This window comes from Nomascus leucogenys, chromosome 13, assembly GCF_006542625.1.
Source record: "Nomascus leucogenys isolate Asia chromosome 13, Asia_NLE_v1, whole genome shotgun sequence".
Lineage (NCBI taxonomy): Eukaryota > Metazoa > Chordata > Mammalia > Primates > Hylobatidae > Nomascus > Nomascus leucogenys.
Window position 1 is genome coordinate 63,992,416 of NC_044393.1, and position 22,581 is coordinate 64,014,996.

At 35.3% G+C, this 22,581-nt stretch overlaps 1 protein-coding gene across 2 annotated transcripts in view; it reads left to right on the top strand.

Moving 5' to 3' along the window:
- The window catches only part of MDFIC (MyoD family inhibitor domain containing), a 96,945-nt gene that overhangs the window by 44,429 nt on the left and 29,935 nt on the right, over positions 1-22,581 (top strand). For both annotated transcript variants that reach the window (XM_012512115.2, XM_012512116.2), the window contains exon 4: positions 13,642-13,917. In XM_012512115.2, coding sequence (XP_012367569.1) covers positions 13,642-13,917 — 276 coding nt within the window. The remainder of the gene's footprint in view (positions 1-13,641; positions 13,918-22,581) is intronic.

The following is a 22,581-nucleotide window of genomic DNA, read 5'->3' on the forward strand; positions in this document are numbered from 1 at the left end:
ACTTCTGATTTATGACTGGGAGAGTCTGTGTTCATTGTGCTCACTCTGATTTCCTAGTCAGGAAACAAAAAAAAAAAAAAAAAAAAGAAAAAGAAAGGAAAAAACACCACCAAACTGGGTGATGTCATTTTAATATGGTTATTTTTTCTATCTTCAAGACAAAATCACCAAGATAACATTTTTGAAGCACCAACCTGCACTTCAGCCTGATGAGTACTAGTGGAAGGCGTCATCTTGGAATTTTACAACCCACAATCACATGACTACAGCTCCCACCAACAATATATCAAAAAGAACAGGTTGTTTGTGTCACTAAACACTATAATAAAAGAACAAAATAATATTTACAGAATAACAGTTTATACTAGAGCAATAGTTTAAAATCTGGTTGTATATCAGGATTACCTGAAAGCTTTTTTCAAATATTGTTTCTGGGTTCCACTCCCTGGAAGACTTTGATGCCACAGGGCAGGGTTAGGCCTGTAGAGTGTATGTAGAAGTTGATCTGGGAAGCATGGTTAGCAGCAATAGGACGATAGGGAGGACAGACTATTCTAGGAGATTGTTAATGGACAGAGTTTAGCTTCTTAGTGATGTTAAAGGATGAAGGTGCTAATATTCGGTCATTCAAAAAAGCGTATTGGATCTTTTTTTAAAAAAATTAAATATATCTACTTAAAGCAAATATGTAAAAAGTTCATTAAAAATTCTGGTAAATTTCTGGGTGTTATATATTATTCCCAATACTTTTCTTTGTTTAAATTTTTTAAAAAATGTCGATGCAGTTGAAATTGCTTGTTGCTCTCTGAACATTTGCATCTTTCTGAAGAGATTACAGATTTTGTTCAGATGCACAAAAGTCAGGTGAAAAGATTCTGATTAGTTTCAGCCAGTCATGGTCATCCTGTTCCCCTTGCAAGTGATTGGTTTGGGGGTCAGCCTGTGACTCAGTGCTGACCAATGAGATGTGAGAGGACATCTCCTGGAGGGTTTCTGGAAAAGGGTTTTTAAATATTTTTAGAAAAAGACATTAAGGGAGAATGCCCCCTTTTTTCAAGGCTTGATGTCATTCTTTGATGAAATGCCTGAAGCTGCATCATAGACTCATAACTATGAGGGCAACAGTCAGATGAGAAAGTTGACATGCTGGAGATGACTGTAAACATATGGAACCTTTGTCTTTCATGATATGAAACTGTGAAATAAATAATAGTAGAGCTGCCCTATTTTCGAATTTTCTGTTATATAAGATGATAACTATTTGTAAGTTATATGAGAGCCAGGTCTTTATACATTTATTCTTTGTAATATCCCTTATTCCAAGAATGGTTCCTGGCACCATAGTATATAAAACAAATATTTTATAATAATGTATTTAAGTCGGTTTGCAGCCAAAGTTACCTTGAGAGATTTAGTGGGTTTTAGTAGCACAATTAGAGGAAAAACATCTGTGTAAATGGTCTCGATCATGTTAATCTTTTATTTCTTTTCTTTTTTTCTTTCTTTTCTTTTTTTTTTTTTGATGGAGTCTGTCTTTGTTGCCCAGGCTGGAGTGGTACAATCTCAGCTTGCTGTAGCCTAGACTTCCCAGTCTCAAGTGATTCTAACACCTTAGCCTCTCAAGTAGCTGATACCACAGGCACATGCCGCCACACCCAGTTTTTTTTAAAAGACAGGGTCTTGCTATGTTGCCCAGGCTGGTGAAAAACTTGTGGGCTCAAGGGATCCTCCTGCCTCAGCCTCCCAAAGTGCTGGGATTACAGGCGTGAGCCGCTGTGCCCAGCCTCAATCGAGTTAATCTTGAAATGTGGTTAATGAGTTTGTCTCTCTGTGCCATTTGCAGATGCTTGTATGTTAAGTAACATTTTTTTTCCAGGGAGTTTAAAATCGTCTTGCTACTTTGATGAAGACAAAATCTAAAATTCAGGCGGGGTGTGGTGGCTCATGCCTGTAATCCCAGTACTTTGGGAGGCCGAGGCAGGCGGATCACTTGAGGTCAGGAGTTTGAGACCAGCCTGACCAACATGGAGAAACCCTGTCTCCACTAAAAATACAAAATTAGCCGGGTATGGTGGTGCATGCCTGTAATCCCAGCTACTCGGGAGGCTGAGGCAGGAGAATTGCTTGAACCTAGGAGTTGGAGGTTGCAGTGAGCCGAGATTGTGCCTTTGCACTCCAGCCTGGGCAACAAGAGCAAAATTCTGTCTCAAAAAAATAAAATAAAATAAAAATCTAAAACTCATACTCCTCAAATCATGCTCCAAAAAATTAAAACATGGGCAAGATTTTAATCTCAGGAGAAAGCAAATGAGAATGAGAAAATAGTGTCATTTTTACTTATTCATTTATGTGCTAGAAATTTCCATTATGTTGAACCTATCTTTCACATATAAAAAAGTATTTAAAATTAGTATATTTGAATCTACTTCTGCAAGTTTGGAAACTTTTGTTGCACGATTTATCGGAATATTGTTGTTGATTATGTGGGATAAGCAGCTTGTTCATTACTTCTTTATGGAAGAAACTCACCAGGATTTTCTATATGGGTTGGACAAGATAATTAGCACCATCCCAGTTTTTTCCTAAGTCAATTCTTAGAACTTTGCTTGCAGTCCTAAATTATCAAATTATGTCAGACAGAGGGTCATCTATAATGACAACTGTTATTAGAATTAAAGCACAAAGATTTCCTTTTTTCAGTGCATTTTAAAGGAATTCATGGAAGCCCTCCTAGTATCAACTACTCACCAATGAACTTTGAGGGCTGTGAGCACTACTTTTAAAGTTTTGGAAATGTATAATAATAGAATTGATTTTCTTCTGATTTGCCTTGTGTGAACTACCAGAAATAAATTTAATTTTGTAAATGTTCAGTTAGCAATCTGTATGTTCCTCTATGTAATTCCGTATCTCATAACTGGAACTTCATTTACATTCCCACTGCCCTAATCTCAAAGAGATACCAGTTTCACTTGTATATTAAGTTGGGTTTGCTTTTATTACAAGGAGGAAAAAACTTTTAGATACATAATTTGACTTTGACTTTTCTGACGCTGTTTTCAAAAAGGTTACTTAACTAGTATTTTTCATGCATTTCTCTACACATAGTATGATATCTGTAACTGAATCTTTAATTCCCTAGTTACAACAGAGTGAATTTCTTGAATCCTTGCTACACTTCCACCATCCTCATATTATGCTTTTACAGCAATTCCCTAGACTCATGAAGGTGAAGGATGAAGTTTATAATGGTATTGAATACCAAACTGTTGCTTGATTTATTCAGGAAGGTTGTTATATGCTGGGATCAAGTGACAGCTTAAAAGCTAGTATAATTCATCATCATCAGTTAATTTTCACTGGGTGTCCACTGGGTGCTGAACATCGTACAAGGCTCTTTGTCAGCATATATGTGTCTGATACGGTTGATGGAATTCTAAAAATATAGGATCTTGTACTGAAGGAACTCTATATAAATCAAGGCAAGTCAGCAAATGCCCAGTATTGTCAAACTCTGTGTACAAAATGTATTTTATTAAAAATACTTTATTTTTGTGAAGGGTTCATGTCAGTAAATTGAGGTCCCAGACGCAGTATCTATACTGCTACCAGAAGAAAGGGGTGATATTGGATAGACCAAGAGCAGTTATCTACTATGGTCTTGTTTTTGGCTGATCAGCAAACATGCAGATAATGTCACAATGTTTCTACTTAATGAGATCCAATGATCCCTCACACAAACATATATGTACTTCTCTCCCTAATGAGAAACAAATCAAAGTAACATCCAGATGAAGCATCTAGAGCTAGAGTCATGTTATTCCACAGACTTCTAGGTGATGTTTGTTCCTCCTCTGAAGTAATTCAGAAATCTGTCCTAAATCAAATTTGGAAGTAGCCGTTCATGATCCTGCAACATATGGCTTAAAACACCTCTGGATAGGCAGAATGTAGGATAGCCACAGTGCAAACTTTGAAGTACAGTGCTGGTCTAGGGAATGCACCATTTTTCCCTGGTTAGGGCTGGTACAGAAGATAATATGGCCAGGGACTATCATAAGCATCTTGTTGTTGAGTTTCTTCCCTGACCTTGGTCTGGGTTCTGTCCCAGTGGATTTGTTTACTGCAGGATTATCTGTTAAGAAGATGCCCCTTGTTTGGGGACCTTCATAGCCATCTCTGAGAAGGGGTTCAGGGAGGATTCCCTTGGAAGGGCCTTAGCAGTTCTTTCTTTGTTGGCAACAAGGACTTGTATTCAGATTCCCTTAGGGTAGAACAGTCATAAGCCTTTATTTGCTAGGCTGGGGATGTTTCTAGCAATACAATTTCTTTATTATTTTTGTTGATTGCTTATCTATCTTATTTTTTGGAGGTGGCAGTAGAGGATTTCATTTTCTGGTTACTGGCTCCAAATTTGTGTCAAATAATGATCTTTGACTCTGGTTCCTTGCTTCACCACTTTCGTTTTTGGGCTCTGGGCTATCCATATCACCTTTTGTATCAATTTAATAGCTTCCTATCCCTAGCTCTACTTCTGCAAGTGGTGAGGCTTGACCCGGGTTGCTGCACCTTCCCCAGGATTTACTCCTTGTGAATGAATGATCTGAATGACTTAAAGGCAGTGATTGGGGGAGGCACTTGATTGAGCCTGGAGTTTCAGTCTTCAATAGTTCATTCTCCTCCCTAATATTTCCAGTACTTTAGTTAGCACACTAAATTCAAACAAGTAACTTGGCTGCTGAAATTCAGCTAACATGTATATGATTATTATAACTTTAGTGGTCCCAGATCCCTGGCTACCAAGACTGTTCCTTAGTTTGTACATGTGTGAATTGCATAAAGCCAAGTGTGGGCTGAACTTCAGTTCTTCCTCTACTTACCAGTGCTTGAACCACAGCAAGCATGACTTTTTGAAATGTGTCTATACAGAGGAGAGGACCTTTTTGAGTTTACACAATAACAAATTTATTTGCACGTTGCTGGCTATGGCTGTATCATCTGTAGGTAAAAAACAGCTTTTAATAAAGCTGTCTACTTTTTCTAGTTGGCTTTTACTTCAACTAGTTAGAATGAAGTTTATTGTTTTGTTGTAGGAACTTCTGAAGGCGATAAAAAGTCTAACATACCAATACATGGGCAGTTTTCTGCAGAGTACCGTGAAGATCCAGTCTTGGTATACACATTTCAAGAACTGATGAGCTGCTCTTTAATATTAACTGCTGATTTTTGAGGATAGGATGGAGTAATCTCATTGTTCCCATTCTTGCCTTTACTTAGCTAACTTCACATTTCAACAATCTACTTCTGATACAGGTGTTTGTATTAGGTCAGAGTTCTTGGTTTCAAACTTTTTGATATATATATCCTTGTTTTATCAGAGAGCCTGAATCACAGAGAGGAGAGTAAAGGGATCCAAAAGCAGGGCTGGGTCTGGGACCTATATCGGAAAAGCGTTCTGCATCTATCTAAGTTTGTCAATATATTCATTGAGTTGAAACCTCAGAGTGCTGCATGCTTCTTAATGGGAGGTCTTCTTGCATGCTTTGTGGCCTCTATTGCTTGCTTTTATGCTTTTATCCTCAAATGAATGACAAATTTGGCTTTATATCAGGCTAGCTTTTGTACATCATAATTTCTAGTTAACTTCTCTGGATAATAAGCATTAGAGAAAAGCTATACTTGGATAAAATATAGTGGATTTTTTTTTCTTCATTGGTTTACTATCTGGGGATGTTTTAATAATACATGCAGATCTTAAAAGAAAATGCTGATTATTCTCTTTGAAACTCTTTATATTTGGATTTACTTTTCTATCACATCATAGTTTTTCTGAAAAATGAAAGAAAATGTTTGTGTATTAACTTGAAAAATGTTTATTTGCAAAAAGGTTTTGGGCTGATCTACGGAAAAAAAAGCTAATAACACAGAATAAAAAAAACAAAAGACAAATAGTAATTCAGGAATAAATGGGGAAAAATTATGTAGAGGAGGATAAGGAAAGGGAAAAACAAGTGTTAGGGGCTGGGAAGCTAGGCCTCCCGGTACATAAGAGGATCTGTCATTTCTCTCATTTGCACATGAAGTCCTAATGTGGGGGAGGGAGGGAATGTTTAGGGTAAGGGGTGAAGTAACTTTTGTAATACCGCAGAAATGGGAAATACTGACTCTAGCATTCAAACCCTGGTTTGTCTTATTCAAAATCTACAGGCTTACCACTGTTTATTATTGCCAATATCTTGTTATAGGAAAGTTGTTAGCAGTTATGCATAAATTACTCCTGATACAAAGGTGATCAAATCATCCCAGATTGCCGGGGACAGACCTGGTTTAAAACTAAAAATTCTTCATCCCAGGAAGCCCCATCCCACTCCACCACCCATTTAGACCTGAGTAAACTGGGATTGTTGGGTCACCCTATCTGATATCCTCCTAGCCATGATTAGGATGGAAGTTTGAGAAAATTTTATATAATGGTCTTCAAATGGCAAAGTAAGGTGGGATGGATACTTTTTCTACAAAACTATGTGATATCATTATTATACCTCATTAATAATTAGACCTTGCATTGTAAAGATTGTCAACTTTCTTTTTCTTTTTCTCTCCTTTTTTTTTTTCTTTCTTTCTTGAGACAGGATCTCCGTCTGTCACTCAGGCTGGAGTGCAGTGGCCTGATCATGGTTCACTATAACCTTGCCCTCCTGGGCTCAAGCCATCCTCCCACCATAGCCTCCTGTGTAGCTGGGATACAGGCATGTGCCATCGCACCCGGTTAATTTTTTATTTTTTGTAGAAACAGAGTTTCACTATGTTGCTCTGGCTGGTCTCGAACTCCTGGGCTCAAGTGATCCTCCAACCTCAGCCTCTCAAAGCGCTGGGCTCTGCACCTGGCTCAGATTGTCTACTTTCTAAGATCCACTGTAGCTGTGGATTTAGTAGTATTCTTTCTACTACTATTAAGAGTTTGTTTATATGTTATTAATAGATTGTTTATATTTTTAGCTGATCATCATTGAAACATTTCCTTCTTGTGAAATTTGGCATATTTTAAGTCATTTGGGCTAAGGGCAGTTTATGTATCATGTGGATGTATATATATATATATATATATATGAATATATGTGTATTATATGTATATATTCACCATACGTAGTTGTTAATAGGCCTTGATAGAAGCTATTAATGTTTTATAAAGTCTCAGCATTAATTATGTAGTTTAAATAGCATAAAAGTTAATTCCTTGTGGAACAGTAGGAAATGAGCATTCCAGGTCAGTGAGAGGCTCCCCTCCCTGCTGCCATACAGATTCCTTTTGTTTGGTCTCTGGAACATCTCTTAAGATATTTCACTCAGCTGTGGTCAAAACTGGTTTGCTGCCAACTGCAAAAAAGAAAGTATTGAGAGGGCACACCCAGGTTTTAAGGCCCAATCCTAAAAGTGGCAGAAATAATTCCTGCTCTCATTCCTTTAGAGAGAACGTAGATACATACCTGAACCTAACTGCAAAGGAAAGCTGAGAAATGGGACTAGCCATGTACTCAGGACAATTGGGAAAATTAATTTGGAGAAGAATCTCTTACTCCAGTCGTTATTTAAATCTAAGTACTCTCTAAATGTTCTTTATGAAATGCAGAAAAATTATTGCCTCTCTAAACAACTTCTAAAGTTTTATCCTTTCTTTGGGGATGGGGGTAGTTGTACTTCCTGTTGTCATCTGGAGATTTATTTTGCAATCATTAAAACTGAACTAATGTTAAAAATTCTGTAAGATGTGATATAATCATAAAACAATTGCCTCCTTTGTGAGTTCCCAGCCAGGTATTACAGAATTTGACTGGGATCCTTAAATTGATCAATGTTCCAAAAAATGTCAGGATTCCGAAACGTATTTCAGTATGTTAAATGTATACATCAAATAAAATAAAGATGGAAAATATGATGTCATAAAAGAGTCCAGAAGCTTAAGAGGTAAATTAAAAAAAGATTAGAAGGCCCTTGCCAGGGAACTAAAGAAACAGATACAGAAAGTGTCAGAAGCTTCTAGACTATGTTAGTGTTGGGATATAGGGTCTCCATATTGAGGAAGATTTGGATCAAGTTGATGAAAAGAGTTGGATATTAGGATGTTTATTTTAGTTGATTTTAGCCTAAATTCACATTATATAGCAATAAAAATGTAAGATAGTTTTTAGTTGGGTATTAGGATGTTTATTTTAGTTGATTTTAGCCTAAATTCACATTATATAGCAATAAAAATGTAAGATAGTTTTTATCATATTAGTTCATATTGAAGTAATTTTTCATCTTTTAAAGCTGTTGTATATATGCATATAATTGCATATATGTGCTATATATATATATATATCTTCTACTATCTGTGTGTGTATTCGTCCCATTGTGACCATGGAGTAGCAAAGTCCTGGGCACCAGTAAAAGCTTTGTTGCCATCCCTGGGAAAAGTCATTTAGATTTACACCAAGTCATTTTCCCCCTCCATATTCTACATTGATCATTTTGTTACTGACAATTTTACATCCTGAGCATTGAATTTTGATTTTTTATGTGTACAACAACCATTTAAACTGGATAGCATGAGAATTCTTTTGTAATTTTATTAAATCTGACTTGTGTAAAGAGACCAGTGGCTGAAGATGATTTGCACATGCTAATAGATTATACGCTATAGCAAAATGTTGCTTTATATTGCTACTCCAGCAGCTGTGGCTTCAAGTATAGTTATTACTAGCTACAATATCACCAGTTTTTTTTTAAAAAGAATTGTCAAAAGAAGTTCATGCTATTGACTCATTTACTCCCATATTTATTATTCTTATTGAAAATCACTAGACCTAATTCTATTGGTTTCCCTCCTGGTTGAAAACATTTGAACCTAGAAAGTGCAGTATTTCTTAAGACATTTGTAACTATTCATCATGGATATTAAAATTACAATCATGCTGTATTGTGTCAGCAATGGTTTAAAAAAAAAATCTTTACACATATGCTAAGCCAGTGACCAATGCTATCCAGGTTTGAAGATGCTGAATGTCCTTATAAGTGGTATTTGAAATTTTGATGTGTATTGCATTCATTACTGAATATCAAGAATACTTTTTTTTTTGCTAGTATTATGGAGTAAATTTAAAATGGGGTCTTTTGTAGAAGCACCCATCCTGTTTAGAATGATATAACAGATGCTGAATGTTCACATATCAAACAAAATGCCAGCTTTCTGTAGAAAAGAGGTGTCAAAAAGTTTCTTTGTACCTTTAACGCATGTGATTATGTAGTACAAAATGCAGAGTTTGTAAAATTTCTTGAATATACAGGCAAAAAAATGAATAATTCAAAACAACTCATAAGTTCTACATTCTATTGTCCCTTTATAACGCAGGCAGAAGATAGCAGTGCGCTCCCAATAGAGCTGAATTTGCACAAGTTACACCTCTGAAAAATGCCAGATGGTCTATGGACTACTTTTGAGAGCTGTCACATATGTAAAGATTTGAAAAAAGAAAGACAGCTGAATGAGAGCAGTGGATCATTAAAGGGAGAGCGAGGGTCCCTAGGCATCACTTGTGTTTTAAGAAGCATTGTGTCGTTTCCATATTAGTGTGCTTTTTTTTTTTTAAAGCCATACACAACTTTGACACAATAAGGAAGGAAATCTGTTCAAAGCCAAGTTGTTGTGGTTTAATCAGTCAGGCGTTTTTGTTCTTTATTTGAAAATAAAATCATGTTTCCAACTTGGTTTTAACTGTAATTTTACCATAAGATTCAAGTCATACCCATAAATAATTATCAATAAAGTTAAATTTAATTTCTGTTGAGATAGCTAATGTATTTAAGGCTTATCCAGTTTTGATTTGACTTATATAATCCACACATCTGGCAAAGTCATTCAACTAAGAAATATTTTAATGTTAAAAAAACTAGAGTAAAGGGATAATACTTGGTTATCTGATCATAATCCAAACTATAGTGAAAATAATTAGGTGACAGTGAAACAAAAATAATGTACGATTATTTATCTGCCAACAGAAATGGATATCATTTTGAAGACTGAAATGTAGATAAACCATTAAGGATGCGTGAGAATATCATCACTCCAGCCATACCTAGTAATTTGCAAATAGTCAATTTTGATAGTAGAAAAAGGTCAAATATGTCAATTTTAGAATTTGGTAGCCAGGATACAAGTGTCTTTTACCACTTTTATTTTTATTTACTAAAAATATTTATTACATAGTAATTCTAAGTTTATTTTGAATTATGAAATACGACAGGATGTTTTTGATTGACAAGGAGTCTCCCCAGCTTTGGTCAATGGCATTTCAACTCAGTCAAGCTCTCAGATTGCTTGAATTATTCTTTCCAGAGGAAAAAGTGGCTTTCCAGAGGAAAAACCAAATTAGGTTTAACTGTCTTTTTTGGCATCCTTTTAAATACATATGCATAACTAGCTTTATGTTCAATAGTGGTCATTAGAATGTCATTCTAGTTGATACAAGAAGTTACAGAAGCAGCAAATTCATCTCTAAATCAAACCATTGCACACCCATAAGAAATAGATCTCCTTTTACAGATGCTTTGTAGGTTTTAGTTATGAAAAGGGCATATATAACTGCTAAACAGATGTTTACTTTTAGACTATTGTTCCTCTTTATCACTAAAGAACTGAAAAACTATAACAGGATGTTCTATGTTAGTTTTTATAAATCAGGTATTAATGTTAATAGACTTGGTATGAAAGTGTGCATTTAAGTAAAAAAATCCATCTTTTTCTTAAAATATGCTAATAAATGAGTAGAATATTTTGATATGTTAAGATGTTTTTCTTAACAATACATAGGATGTATGAACACGAATTGAAGTAAACAATGGCTTACTAAAGACATACTCAGATGCAAACTGTCTTTTTTTTTCTGAAAAATGCCTGAAGTCTTATGTAGTCCCCAAAGATAATAAGTCCTCTTTAGCACATTTATCAACCCCATGTATAACTGTTACAGCCTTAAATGCAATACTTTTCCAAGTGGAACAGTTCTTCATAGTCTTATGCAATTTACATTTCATAATTGCTCATAATCATGAACAGAAAAAAAGACTAATTAAAGCAATAAGTGTTAGATTTTGAAATTCCAGGAAAGTATAGCACAGTAAAATTTTCACAATGAATGTTTTTTGTTGTTGCTGGTGTTTTTGCTGAAAAGCTGTGATATATAGCTTTCCTTAAAATGTATATAATGAAGATAATGATGATTTTAATACTTAATATAAACATATTATTTTGGGGGGCATCAGGGCTTTTAGCTGCAAAAATCTTGGCTAATTTAAATAGAAAATAAATTTATTAGCAGCACATAGATGCTCCCAGAGTTATACAGACAAGGATCATGTCCATCCATTCAGGAGGGCTTTTCTGTTGAAAACCCCACTGCTGTAGCAATGGGCCACTGTTTTGCTAGAAGGTGAGGGACACCATAAGTTGTCCCTCACTGCTAAAATCAACAAATACCTCTTCACTCCCTGTGTTGAGAGGCTCCACTGCCCTGGTGTGGCTAACAGCTTGCCTTGATCACTTCCAAATGCAAGCCATATTTCTGTTTGGCAGAACTTAGATCACATCCTTATCCTCTAGCTCCAGAGTAGCCTAGGGTGTCATAGAGGAATTTACCTAACTCCATGAGTGTGACCAGAAATGCTGGACAACACAACACAACAGGTGAATATTCACATTTGTTTTATGATTCATTGTCTAAAAAATCATATTTGTTTGTGCTTATGCTATTAAAAGTCTCCTCTGTTTACACTTTAAATAAAAAGTTTTGTTTTTTATATATAGGCATTTAATACATTTGGAATTTATATGTACTAATTATATTGTATTAAGCACACTATACCCAAATATTAATTGTATAAATGTTAATATTTATATAATTAATTATATTATTTATATATTTATATATCATATAAATATTATATAAGTATTATATAATTATTATATAATACTTGATATATATGATACAATATGTCATATAAATTACTTGATATATATGATATATATCATATAAAATATGTAAGTATTATGTTTATATAATCAACATAATTATATTAGATTATATTGATTATAAACATTAATATTTATATTACTATAATTATATTAATTGATAAAATAAGTCTGCATATTAATTATATTGTACCCAAATATGTAGGTGTGTGCATGTCTACCTTATATTAATACATGAGTCCCATATTTGGGGCTCAATAATTTCATAAGCTTCATTGGCTTGTATGTCTATGCCTGGTCCAATGCCATACTGCTTTAGGTACTGTGATAGAAATATCTCATATGTAAAATCCTACAACCCTCTTTTTCTTCTTAAAATTTCCTTGGTCTTTCTTAATTACTCTTCCATATACATTTTTGGATCATCTTGTCAAGTTCCATAAACAAGCCTGTTGGAAATGTTATGGAAATGGCATTAAATAATAAATCAGGGAGAATTAACCTAATTAACATATTTATACTCTCTCCACTTATTTGGGTTTCTTCTATGCCTCTCAGTAGTGTTTTGTAATTTTTGCCATAAAAACTCTGGCCATTTTTTTCTAGTTTAATTCCAAGATATGTATAGCATCTTTTGTTCATTTGTTGGCTTGTTCTTTCTTTTTTGCTATTGTGAAGTTATTTTTCTTGTATATTTGTTAATTGGTTATACTGTTTGCTTACAGGAGCATTGCTGATTTTATATGGTTGTGTATCAATCTTGCTACATTTTTAGACTTTCAGTATTTATAGTCTTAAACTTAGATTATATATATACTATATATTTGAATGTTCCCCAGAACATTCAAATCTGTGCACATCTCAAAAATTTTGTTCATTCCTGTCTAGAAGTCAGACCTATTAAATTTCTTTGTCTTGTTTACTGCTTGTACTATGATCTCCTGCATAATATTGCAGAAGTCACATAAGGGTGGGCATTTGACATACTTCTAAAGTCCTGACATTTAATTTTGGTAGATATGTTTTATTAAAGAAATTATCTTGTATTCCTAACTTTTCATAACTGGTTTATTTAAAAATCAAATTAAAGAATAAATATAGAAAAGATTTTCTTCTGCAAGATTCACAATGGGATTTTTTTTTAAAAAACACTGTATTTTTCTTTGTATTGTCCAGCTTTGAATACCAGAATTTATCATTTCTTTCCTTTTATTTAAAAAGACAATTGAGTAGTTTGTTATTAGTAGTAGTATTGAGATAACACTGTTGTGTCTATGCACAAAGAGGGCTCAGCATATAGAAAATAGTCAACATTCTCTGAATCAGTCTTAAATTACCTTTTCAGATTTCTCACTTAAATTGTCTTTAAAACCACCCAAAACAGTATTTCTCTGGTCTACTTTTTATATCCTTGTACAAACCCACTTTTGATGACCCCGTTCCCATTTTCCATTTTAGTAAATTATACTTTCTCTATGTCTATGTTAGTATTTTTCTTTCTTTTCTTTGTTGCCTCTTTAGTGTCAGTATCATGGGTAAAACCCCAAATCTCTGTTACTGAATGTATTTTCATTATTTTAAAATATTAATTTCTTTTTCTTTAACTGGCTGCCTTTTTCCTGTTTTTAATTTAGCCCAACCTCAGCGCTTGCCTCAGCTTCAGACTTCAGCACAGGTGCCGAGTGATGAGGAAATAGGCAAGATAAAGAATGGCCACACAGGTCTGAGCAATGGAAATGGAATTCACCATGGGGCCAAACATGGATCCACAGATAATCGCAAACTTTCAGCACCTGTTTCTCAAAAAATGCATAGAAAAATTCAGTCCAGCTTGTCTGTAAACAGCGATATCAGTAAGAAGAGCAAAGTAAATGCTGTCTTTTCCCAAAAGACAGGCTCTTCACCTGAAGGTAAGTTTGAGATATATGTAGATTTTATTTGACCAGATGTAAAATAATATTTCCTGGTAATTATTTGATCAAGCAAATATAATTGAAGAATCTTGCTTATCCTTCAGACAAACAGGAATTTTGGTAAAATGCAGATTAACTTTCCCAAAGGAAAGCACAAGATAGAAAAGGAAGCAGTGGCAGCTGACATCCTGCTTTTAGATAATCGTCTTCTAGAGTGAATAGTCATTACTTTAAATATAACTGCTATACTTCTTTTTTTAATGCCACATTTAAAAATATAAATACAACATTTTGATGGCATACATGAGTGTGTGTGTGTATTTTTATCCCTCCCTGATGCAATATGTTATTCTATAGTTCGGAGATAAGATTACCTGCTTGTATTTTTGTCTTGCAAATCAGTTCTTAAATAGACAAAGCTAAAATGAGAGAAAGATTAGGTAATTTTCACGTTCTTGCCAGGGAATAGGCCAGGTGATTTCTGTTGCTTGACTGACCAGCATCTTCCAGCCGCCATGTTGGCCAGCACCGCAACCATCTCCACTCCCATCCCATTTCAGCCTCACTGTTGTCTGGTCTTCAGCTCCTCCTTTAGAGACACTTGGCTGTGTTCTCTGTCCCCTGGGGAACTAGTTATTACCTCTTCAGTTCTATCTCATCCTGCCCTTGGCTGGGTTAAAAGTAGGTTAAATACTATGAACCTGGGAAAGTTCTTTATTAATCAAACAAATTGCACATGGTGACAATTAAAACAGACTCCCTTTACATGATTCATTGTATTATATTTAAAAAATAAAAATCTCCTCCCATATTTAAGGATCTGAATTTCTTTCCACGTATCCATGGTTCTCTGGTTTTCCTCCTTTCCCCTTTTAGCATTTATTGGATGTCTAAAGTCTTGAATCTGTTTTATGTATCTGATATACATATATTTCTCCTTATTCCCCTTTCCTTTCTATTTTGCTATGAAATCTTAAGTAAGAGAAATTCTGTGGGATGCCTCTGTGAAGTTGGTCATGCTTATTCATAGAGACAAATTGAGTTGTAAATAGGAAATTGTATTGAGAATTACCAGTAATGAGTGGGAGAAAGGATATTACATTTTGGCTACAGGTGTCTCAAACTCAACTGAGATAAAGCGTTAGGTTGATCAAATGATATGATAATAAATGGTCTGCATAGTTCCAGGTCAGTGACACTACTTTCCAAACTAATTAGATTGAAAGGGACTTGATTGACACTTTAAAATGAGTTTGACATGTAAGCTGCATGGTCATCTCTGAAGCATAGGTAGGCTGTTAACTAAACTGGCTCTCCAAGGAGTTGGGAAGGCAATGCAATTTTCTTTAGAGGATCTTCGCTTCTAGGTGATTGGGTGAAATAATTGAATGCAATTGAAATCTACTTGTTTTATACATTTGAATTTACTTATTATGTCCCTAACCTCTTATTTTCCATTTGATATTTACTTATTTTTGTATTAAAGAATGGTAACATTTGCATATCACTCCTAACTTGAAATAGCTTATGGAATGTTTGTAAATTTTTTTATTATTGCTTGCCTTTAATACCATGTCTGAATTTATTTGTAATGTAGGAATGCAGCTTCATAAGTAACATATGAGGGAGGAAGAAAATCACCAGTATATGAATGAGATATAGTTTTACTCTTCCTCTTTCTCTCCCTTCTCCTTTATTCTACTCATTCCCTCCATCTTTTACTTTTTCTTTCTCTTCTCTCCTGCTCACATTCACACTTAGGGCCTACCACAGAGCTCTGGATAAGGAAAGTCCCTTGTAATCTGTGTAATCTGCTTTTATCACAAAATATGTTCCAGATTGGGTTGGGGACATGAGGAGCATACAATACAAATTTAAATGTATAAACATATTTTGCAAAGTCTTATCCATATCTTCATTCTAAGACTATAGAATTTAGACAATTGTAGGTTTGTTTTATTGTGATTGCTTGAATCTAGATTAAAATTTGTCCATGTTTTTCTCAAAGTTCGGTATCTTCATGATTTGTCACTATTTAAGGTTGTGCCCTAAAATTTTGTGTTTCTTCTGACTTTCAGTTTTGAAGTTAATGTTTATTCTCTGGCAATGTGCTGTAATAAAAACCAAAACCAAAACAAAACAAAAAATCCATTGAACTGGTAGATGGCAAATTGAAAGGAAAAACATTCTTAATTCTGCCACCAGCTTGCTGGGGTACTTGAGTTTCTATGGGCCTGCTTTTTCTGTGGAATGAAGGGTTTGGATTAGATAATTTTAAAAATTAAGTTCAGTTCCAAGATTCTGTGAGTCTCTTTTTACAGCACCTGCTTTACTCTCAGGATAGATCTCTTGCTCTGTAAAATATGTGATCTCTTGTTGAGGAAACACCTAAAACCTGATGTGCTCGAACGGGGCAGTGGCAGAAACAGCTGTGGTGAACAGAAATAACACCTGAATTTCAGGAGGCCCATATGTCAGAACAGTAGGCCTTGAATAGGCGGCATGATTTATTGTGCAAATAAAAATGGATGGAAATGATTTTTTATAAAGCAATAAGAATGGGGAGATTTAGTGGCTAGGTGTCTTAGTCTATTTGTGCTGCTGTAACAAAATACCTGAGACTAAAGTTTGGTCAGATTGGCTCATACCTATAATCCTGGAACTTTGAGAGGGCCATTGGGGAGGATCCCTTGAGACCAGGAGTTCAAGACCAGCTTGGGCTACATAGCAAGATCTCATCTCTACAAAAAAGAAAAAAAAAAATCTAGCTGGGCACAGTGGCATGCACCTGTAGTCTTAACTACTCAGGAGGCTGAGGTGGGAGCATCATCTGAGCCCAGGAGTTTGAGGTTACAGTGAGCTGTGATTGTGCCACTATATTTCAGCCTAGGTGACAGAGTGAGACCCTGTCTCTAAAATAAATAAATAAATAAAACACCTGAGACTGGGTATTTGATAAAGAGCAGAAGTTTATTTTCTCTCAGTTCTGGAGGCTGGGAAGAGCAAGATGAAGGTGCTGGCAGGTTAGGTTGTCTGGAGATGACCATTCTTTGCTTCTAAGATGATGCCTTGTTGCTGCATCCTTGGAAAGGGAGGAGCACTGTGTTCTCACATGCTGGAAAGCAGAAGGGCAAGAGATCAAAAACTGCATGAAGCTAATCGTGCCCACTTTGACAATGTTTTGTATGTCTGGGTACATGGTGCTTGTGGTTGTGATTTTTGTACTGCATGTAAATTTTATCAACAACTGGAATAACATTTTTTTGGTTCAGATAATGGAATAAAATATTTAAAAATTTTCTAGTGTTTGATTAAGAACACTAAGGGCGTCTTTTCTAACCAGGATAGCAAAAACACTGCTAAGACATGATCCATTGCTTATACAGAGGTAAGGTTTGAACCAGCCATAATTGAGTCTGTGAGTTGGCAAGATGTTTTAACGTGTCTTTAACTGTTGAGTGTCTGAAGACCTGAGATCAAAGAAGCCTGCACTTCATCAGGTACTTTTTTTTTTTTTTTTTTTTTGAGGTGGTGTTTCACTCTGTTGCCCAGGCTGGAGTACAATGGTGCGATCTCGGCTCACTGCAACATCTGCTGCCCAAATTCAAGTGATTCTCCTGCCTCAGCCTCCTGAGTAGCTGGAATTACAGGCGCCCACCACCACGCCTGGCTAATTTTTTTGTATTTTTAGTAGAGATGGGGTTTTGCCATGTTGGCCAGGCTGGTCTTGAACTCCTGACCTCAGGTGATCCGCCCACCTTGGCATCCCCATCAGGTACTTTTTAAGCGATGTTGATTCATATAATTAGAGTGCCTTCTATGTGCTACTTGCTTCTCTCACATGAACTCATTTAGTCCTCCCAACAACACTGCAATTCTATGAATTCTATGAAATTATCTAATTATAAATGAGGAAACTGAGGCACAGAGAAGTTAAAGGAAACCACCAAAGGCAACAGGTGCATGGTAAAATTGAGACTCAAACTCAAAACATTCTGGTTCCACAATCCATGTTCCTAACCTCTGTGCTATTTTGTGTGACTAAAGTTTTCTGAAAAAAGGTAATTTATCAGACATTTCAACATGATATAGGATGTTAATGGTGTTACAGCTGTGGGCCAAGCAGGGATCTTCTTCTTAGTATACATTTGCCTCTTAAAGCCCTTCTTACCACGGTTTTAAAAACAACTCTCACGCTTGTGCTCTCTGTTTTCCTTTTCCTACTAGACTGTGAATTCCCGAAAAGGCTGGACTGAATCTGAGTCAATTTTTTTTTTATCGTACAGTGATGCCCAGCATAAAAAAGTTTCTCATGAGTTAATAAGTGATACAATGCTCTATTCCAAATCATTTTATCCTACCCTTCCTTAAAACCAGCCCTGGAAAATAAAATGTGTGCTCATAGTCACACAAAAAAATGTTCTTTTAAAAAGTTCCATTTTTGCAATGGAGGAAAAAAAACCCATGTGGGAAAAAAATTGCACATTTTATTTAAAGGTTATTAAATTTGTAGATTTCTACTTATTTTGTATAATTAAATATTTTCATACATACTTTAATTTTCTGATTGCATCACCCAGGTGGAGAGTTTTAAGACTAAATGTTTAAGATTCTTGACCTTTGAAATAATTATAGTATAATTTAGTATCATATAATATTCAAATTGCCAAGGGTTTTCATTAGATTCAAAGACAGTTTTCTTATCATAGGAATGGTAAATCTTAATATGTTTTACATGTGCCAGTTACATCTATATATTTTTGTAAAAATTAAGTTCCAACAAAATGCTTTTAAAGAAATTTTATACTTTTTAGGAATTTTTGAGTTAATTTACACTCCATACTTGATATTCTACATTTAGTATGCATAGAGAAATACATATCCAGTCCTGGTATATCATTGAACATAAATGCTGAACAAGACAGTGAAGAGCATTATGTAGATGGAAGTAACTACAATCATCTCATTTTTAATCACATAGAAGCAGTGTGGTGTAGTAATTAGAGCACAGACTCTGTAACTAGCCTGGTTGGGATCAAATATTGGCTTTGCTACTCACCAGTGATGTGTCTTTGGGCAGGTTACTTAGCCTCTTTTTGCATCAGCATCTCATCTCTAAAATGGGGATATTATTAGTACCTACTTCATAGGATTGTTATGAAGAAGACTTGAGTTGGTACTGCTTAGTGCTTAGAATACAGACTGGCTCAGATGAAGTGTTCGATATGTGTTGGCTGCTGTTATGATCATTAGTATTAAGGTTCATAGAGGGGTCAGGAATGTTAGCTTCTTGGAAAAGTCAATGCCTGGATGGGGACCTGAAAGACAAGACAAAAATAGTTTAGGGAGTTGAGAATAGAGGGAGGCATTCAAGGCCAAAGGATTTTGTTTTTCTTTTTTCTTTTCTTCGTGTGTGTGTGTGTGTGTGTGTGTGTGTGTGCTCTTTGTTTGATAAATAAGGTTTGTTAGATAAGTAAACGTGTGTCATGGGGGTTTGTTGTACAGATTATTTCATCTCCCAGGTATTAAGCCTAGTGCCCACTGGTTATTTTTTTCTGATCCTCTCCCATCTCTCACCACCTCCCTCTCTGAAAGTTCCCAGTGTGTGTTGCTCCCCTCTATGTAAATTCATGAATTCATATGTTTTATTCAGAGAACTACAAACAGTTTGCTGTTGTTGAAAAGCTAAATTAGTAGAGAAGATACTAGATGAGTAGGAATGAACCAGTCTATGGAGCCTGGGATGGCCTGTTCTTCTGAAGCTATTAATATCACACAGATCTATATGATTTATCTAAAGGACATCATATCCCATATATACTTTTTTAAAAAATTATGTTTTCTTTTCTCTCTGCAATACAAAAATTCCATGGTTGGAATTATATAGAATCAGCGTGCTTTCTTACCTGTAGCCAATACTGCTATGTATTAACCTGCCCTACTGTCTGCACCCTGATTACCTTTGCAGTTTTTTTTGTACATTAATAATGAACTGTTATCGAAAAGGAAATGATGAATTGGTTTTATCCATGTTGAGCTTGGGATGCTAATGAGCTCTACAGGAGACATTTGGACCTATGGAAGGACTGAAACCCAGTTTGTATTTTACAGGCTTTTCTGCTTTCTTTTTTTTAAACTATTTTTTGGTTTCTGAGGTCTATGACCTTTCTTTGTTTTCTTTTTAGGCTTTGCTTCTTTGTCTTTTTGGTGCATTTTCTCTTGCATTTATAGCAGAGGAATTTTTCAGAATATACCAGAGGGATAATGCATACTCCCCACCAGTAGGAGTACAGCCAAGATTCTCCAGGAGACAGTCTGGGTAGGGCACACAGCTTTAAAAAGGGATTAAGCAGAATTGGGCAGGACAATTAGAAAAGCCCATAAAGTGATTTCCCCTCCTTCCTTGTGAATCACTGGTAAAATGGTAAAAATATCTTTCCTTGACCTTACTATTTCCCCTTCCTTTTACCATCTGCAAACTCCAAGTCTAACTCCTTGCACTTGGAATTGTGCCTCCACTGTAATGCATAGACATGTCTGTACACATGGTCAGGTGAAACACTGCTGAATGCCTTTGTTTCTTCTCTCCGCTCAGCCTGCTGTGTTCTCATAACTCTCTGCATTCTTGATCTCTACACATTTTTTCAGAACTCATCTTAGTCATCATCTCCTGATGCTCCATTTTGGGCGAATTGCCCCTTTTTTGGGTCTCCCACAGCAGGCTTGGTTGATCTATTAATCTATTAATCTATTGATCTATTAATCTGCCTTTCTGTATTAAAATGTAATCTCATTGAAAGCAAGATTCTGTCTTACTGATCTTTTAATGTTTAGCATACAGCCTAGTGCCTGGCTTATACAAGTTCAGTAAAAAGTGAGTTAGGAGTGTCAACTGGAGAACTAGACTTGTACTTTATTACTCCATAGACATTGTGGTTGAAAGGGCAGGAATGGCTGAAATTCTTAAGGGAGAGAATGTGAAGGAATAAAAGGAAGGGCAAATATTTGAGCTAAAAGAAATGCAAAAAGAGACCCAGCAGAGGGAGGACTGTAACTCAGAGATCCTACCTCCCGGCCCATCAAGTTTTCTCACTATTCCATATGGGTTTCAAACAACCACATATTCTTGAATCCTGAAGCTGGGAAAAGAAATTAGAAAGGTAAAATTGAAATTGAGTTGTTTGCTGTTAGTTTCAACAGTATTGTAAAATCTTATATTCATTTTTTCCCATAAAAAGCTTTTCCGTTTTGCCTGTAATTGTAGAAGTACTACAGTAGTATTTTAGTGGAAAGATAATAATAGGAGCGCATGATATGACCATAAAGTTATAATCAGAGCTTCCAGAAACAAATTTTCTGTGACTTTGGCAAGATATGTCACTGCATTCCTCAAAATACTTAATTTGCTTGGATGATGTTTTGTTTTGTTATGTTCTGTTTTCTCAGGCGCAGTGCCTTCCATCGCATGTCACAATAATGGTGTGGGCGAAAGGTTTAGAATTCTGCTTTCCAATGCAATATTTGCTAGTTCTTTGGAAAACAGGACTTCAAGAAATGTCACTGCTCAGCCAACATATTAAATTGAAAAATAGTAATACAATGAGGAGTGTGTGTGTGGAGAGTAGGCATGATCAAAGTTGACTATATCAAAGTGTAAATCATTCTGCACATATAAATCATTAATTTTCGTTTACCTGAAATATTTAAATTAGCTATTTTTTAAAATAAAGCAATTATCCATCAGAAGTATTTATAAATAGTAAGTGTTTCTGTAGGGCCAAAAGTAAACATTTAAGTACCTTATCTTAAAGTTTAGGAAAATAAGTTAACTATGTAGTTTGTTCTCATACGTATGTAGTTGTTGAGGAGCAAAGAAAATATTTTACAAGGTTCTGAAAAATATGTAGCTTAATATTGAAACATAGAGATAACTCAAAATATGCCTCAAGCCTCAGAGCTCTTCTTTTGTAATAACCAACAATTTATAGGCCATCTTAAAGAAGAGATAGAAGCTATCAGCTATGTATGGACTTCACCGTTGGTTTTTTGGGTTTGTAGACAAGCTATCTTAGGTCACTGCTTTAGCAAATTAAATTAGCTCAGCATTCACTCAGGAGATGGGTGGGGAGGAAATAAAACAATGGAGATACAGATAGATTGGCCAGGAAGCTTCAGGGTGTGGGGTAGTTGGATGCAGAGGCTATTTAGAAACCGGGCTTCAGAATAATGGAAAGAATTGAATAAATCCTATGACTCTACTAATGCACCAAAGTTTTGTTTTGTTTTGTTTTTTAGCACAGTGATGAAATGTTAGGTGATTTTTTTTAGGTTAAACACAATGTGTAGGCACAGCAGCCAGACTGGAGACGAAAGTTTGTTAGTGAGGGATTCAACCCCAAGAGCTGTGTCAAGGGCAGGCAATAGAGGAATTGAAGATTTACTTTAGAGTTTCAGGATTAAATGAGGTCCAGAGCTAAATCTGGGTAGACTTGGAAGAACAGTCAGATATGTATTATTCTGAGCAGGACTGTCATTAACATTTTAGTTCAATTAGTTTGGAAATTGAATAGAAATTAGGAAATTAGGAGGAATAGCTGAATGTAGTTTGGAGAGGATCATGAGTTGAGTTTTAGATCTGTTCAGTTTTGTATGATTATACAT